General features: G+C 56.9%; 1 protein-coding gene across 1 annotated transcript in view; it reads right to left on the bottom strand.

Moving 5' to 3' along the window:
• Positions 1 to 2380, bottom strand: part of EMH_0046990 (uncharacterized protein) — a gene marked incomplete at both ends in the record, with an annotated part of 2478 nt that extends 98 nt beyond the window's left edge. The window contains 2 exon segments of the mRNA XM_013496233.1: positions 3 to 1516; positions 1520 to 2380. Of these exon segments, the coding sequence (XP_013351687.1) occupies positions 3 to 1516; positions 1520 to 2380 (2375 nt within the window).
• Between the last annotated feature and the right edge of the window lie 463 nt (positions 2381 to 2843).

The following is a 2843-nucleotide window of genomic DNA, read 5'->3' as shown; positions in this document are numbered from 1 at the left end:
TGCTGCTCGTGGTGCTGCTGATCATGACGTCGCTGGTGCTGCTGCTGTTGCTGCTGATGATGCTGATGTCGTTCCTGCTGCTGCTGCTGCTGCTGCTGCTGCTGTCGTTGCTGCTGCCGTTGTTGTTGCTGGTGCTTGTGGTGGTGGTGGTGGTGGTGGGGTTGTCTAAGCTGATGATGCTGTTTATGCTGCTGCTTCTGTTGCTGCTGTTGCTGCTGCAGAAACCAAAGGCAGCAGGATCCTGCTGCTGCAGCAAACCCGATGCTGCTGCTGCTGCAGCTGCTGCTGCTGGTTCTGCTGCTGCTGCTGCTCCTGCTGCTCCTGGGGCTGCTGCTAATGCAGATGTGCCCCCCCAGGCGGTACTGTAACAACAGCCATCGCTACTGTCTGCTGCTGCTTCTGCTGCTGCTGCTTCTGCTGCTGCTGCTTCTGCTGCTGCTGCTTCTGCTGCTGCTGCTTCTGCTGCTGCTGCTTCTGCTGCTGCTGTTGCTGCTGCTGCTGCTGCTTCTCGGCTCAACGAGCAGCAGCACAACCCCTGCAGCATCTCCCTTCCTCTTGTTGTATCGGGGGCCGTTGCTGCTCCTGCTGCAGTTGCTGCTGCTCCTGCTGCAGTTGCTGCTGCTCCTGCTGCAGTTGTTGCTGCTCCTGCTGCAGTTGTTGCTGCTCCTGCTGCATCTGATTCTGCTGCTGGATCAGCTGTCTCCCTTCTACTGTCTAAAAAACTGTCTTCAGGACAGCTTGCTGCTGTTGCTGTTGCTGCTGCTGCTGCTGCTGCTGCTGCTGTTGCTGCTGCTGCTGCTGCTGCTTCTTTGCTGTACACATCATATGAGCCTTGCTGCTGCTGCAGCGCCAACTCAAGGCCGCTGCTGCTGCTGCCCCTGCTGCTGCTCTCGCTGCTGCAGCAGACCTTCAGCGTACATCCATTGCATGCACAACACCTGGATCGTCTGCTGCTGCTGCTTGTGCTGCTTCGGCAGCAGCAGCTGCAGCAGCAGCTGCTGCCGCTGCCACGCAGTCCCCGAAGCATGCGCTGCTGCTGCAGCACATCGAGATGCATTGCTGCTGCTGCTGCTGCTGCTGTCTCTGCTGCATGAGAAGCAGCATTCGCTGCATCAGCAGCAACACCAGCAGCAGCACCTGCAGCATCTCCGCCTTCAGCAGCAGCAGCAGCAGCAGCAGCAGCAGCAGGCGTCATTCGGGAGCTGCAGCTGATTCCAACTAACTCATCGCTGTTGCTGCTCCTGTTGCTGCTGCTGCTGCTGCTGCTGTCTTTGCAGCTGCTCGACAGCAGCAAGCCTTGCACTGGGGCAGATCCTATGGCAGATGGGGGTGCAGCAGACGCCGCACATGCAGCAGCAGCAGCAGCTGCTGCTGCTGCCGCAGCTGTCTCTGCTGCTGCAGCTGTTTCTGCTGCTGTCTCTGTAGCAGTTGCTGCAGCAGTTGCTGCAGTTTCAGCGGCACGACATCTTTGTGTCGTTGCTTCGTCAACAGCAGCAGCAGCAGCAGCAGCAGCAGCNGCAGCAGCAGCAGCAGCAGCTGCTGCTGCTGCTGCTTCTGCTGCAGTCGCATGCTGCGCGCTGCATGCACCTGCTGCAGCAGCCCCCGTCTGCTGCAGCAAATGCCCGCTTGCAGGGTGAGGTGTAAACGCATGCAGCTGCAGCAGCTTCGGGGATGTAAAGAAGCTGCTGCTGCTGCTGCAGCAGCAGCGGAATGCTTCTCTCTCCAGTCGGTGCAGCAGATGCTTTGGGGGCGGCCGCAGCATCCATCGAGGACGTTCTTGCTGCCGCTGCTGCTGCTGCTGCTGCTGCTGTTGCTGCTCCTGCTGCTGCTGGTTGTCTATCGCTTCGTCATTGTTTGTCTCTGAAGACGGAGGAGAAGTTGTTGTTGCATTGTCGCTACAGATACTGATGCAGTTGCTGCTGCTGCATGAGCTGCTGCTGCTGCTGCTGCTGCTGCTGTTGTTGCCACTGCTCACGCTGCAGCTGTTGCTGCTGCTCTGCAAGCTTTGCAGCTCGAGTGGCTCTGAACTGCTGCTGCTGCTGCTGCTGCTGCAGCAAGAGCGGGGAACGTGAAATGTATGGGCACCTGCAAATACATCCTTGTGCGCCTCATCGAACGCTGCTGCTGATGCTGCTGCTGCTGGCGCTGCTGCTGCTGCTGCTGCTGCTGCTGCTGCGTCACCACATCCCCATTCATATACTGAAGAACGGCTCTCCTGTTGGTGGAGGCGGTGGTGCTGCTGCAGCGCTGGCAAGCGATGGTGGTGTTGCTGCTGCTGCTGTTGCTTCTGCTGCTGCTGCTGCTGCTGCTGCTGCTGCTGCGCCGAAGGGGTTTCGGAACCTGAGGTGTCCGTACACCTGAAGGACGAGGATTCATCCATCTACAAATTGGGTCTGCGTTTGCCGCTGCAGAAGAGAAAAAGAAAAAGAAAATGAATCTGAGACGGCGTCAACTGCTGCGAGCGAACTGCAGCAGCAGCAGCAGCAGATTGAGGGAGGTGTCTGTACACCTGAAAGATCCCCGTTCTTTGCACTATAAAAAGCAAACGAGAAAAATAAAAGAAAAACGCCATTCAGGCTCTCAAATTTCAGCGATTTGTTTGCAATTACAACAAGCTGTCTGTAGATCAGCCCCGGCTGCTGCTGCTGCTGCTGCTGCTGCTGCTGCTGTTGCTGCTGTTGCTGCTGCTGCTGCTGCTGCCGTTCCTGTGCAACTTTTCGTTTGCCGGTATTCGAACGCGGGAGCGGTGGCTGCTGTTCTTCTCTTCTTGCTTTCCCTTCTTTGCTTTTGAAATAAACAAATATAAATAAATTAATTTATATATTCTTAATTAATTAAAAGCA

This window comes from Eimeria mitis, genomic scaffold (genome assembly GCF_000499745.2).
Source record: "Eimeria mitis Houghton genomic scaffold, Emh_scaff1992, whole genome shotgun sequence".
Classification (NCBI taxonomy): Eukaryota; Apicomplexa; class Conoidasida; order Eucoccidiorida; family Eimeriidae; genus Eimeria; species Eimeria mitis.
The sequence above is the reverse complement of the archived record's forward strand: the minus strand, read 5'-3'. Positions and strand labels throughout refer to the sequence as shown.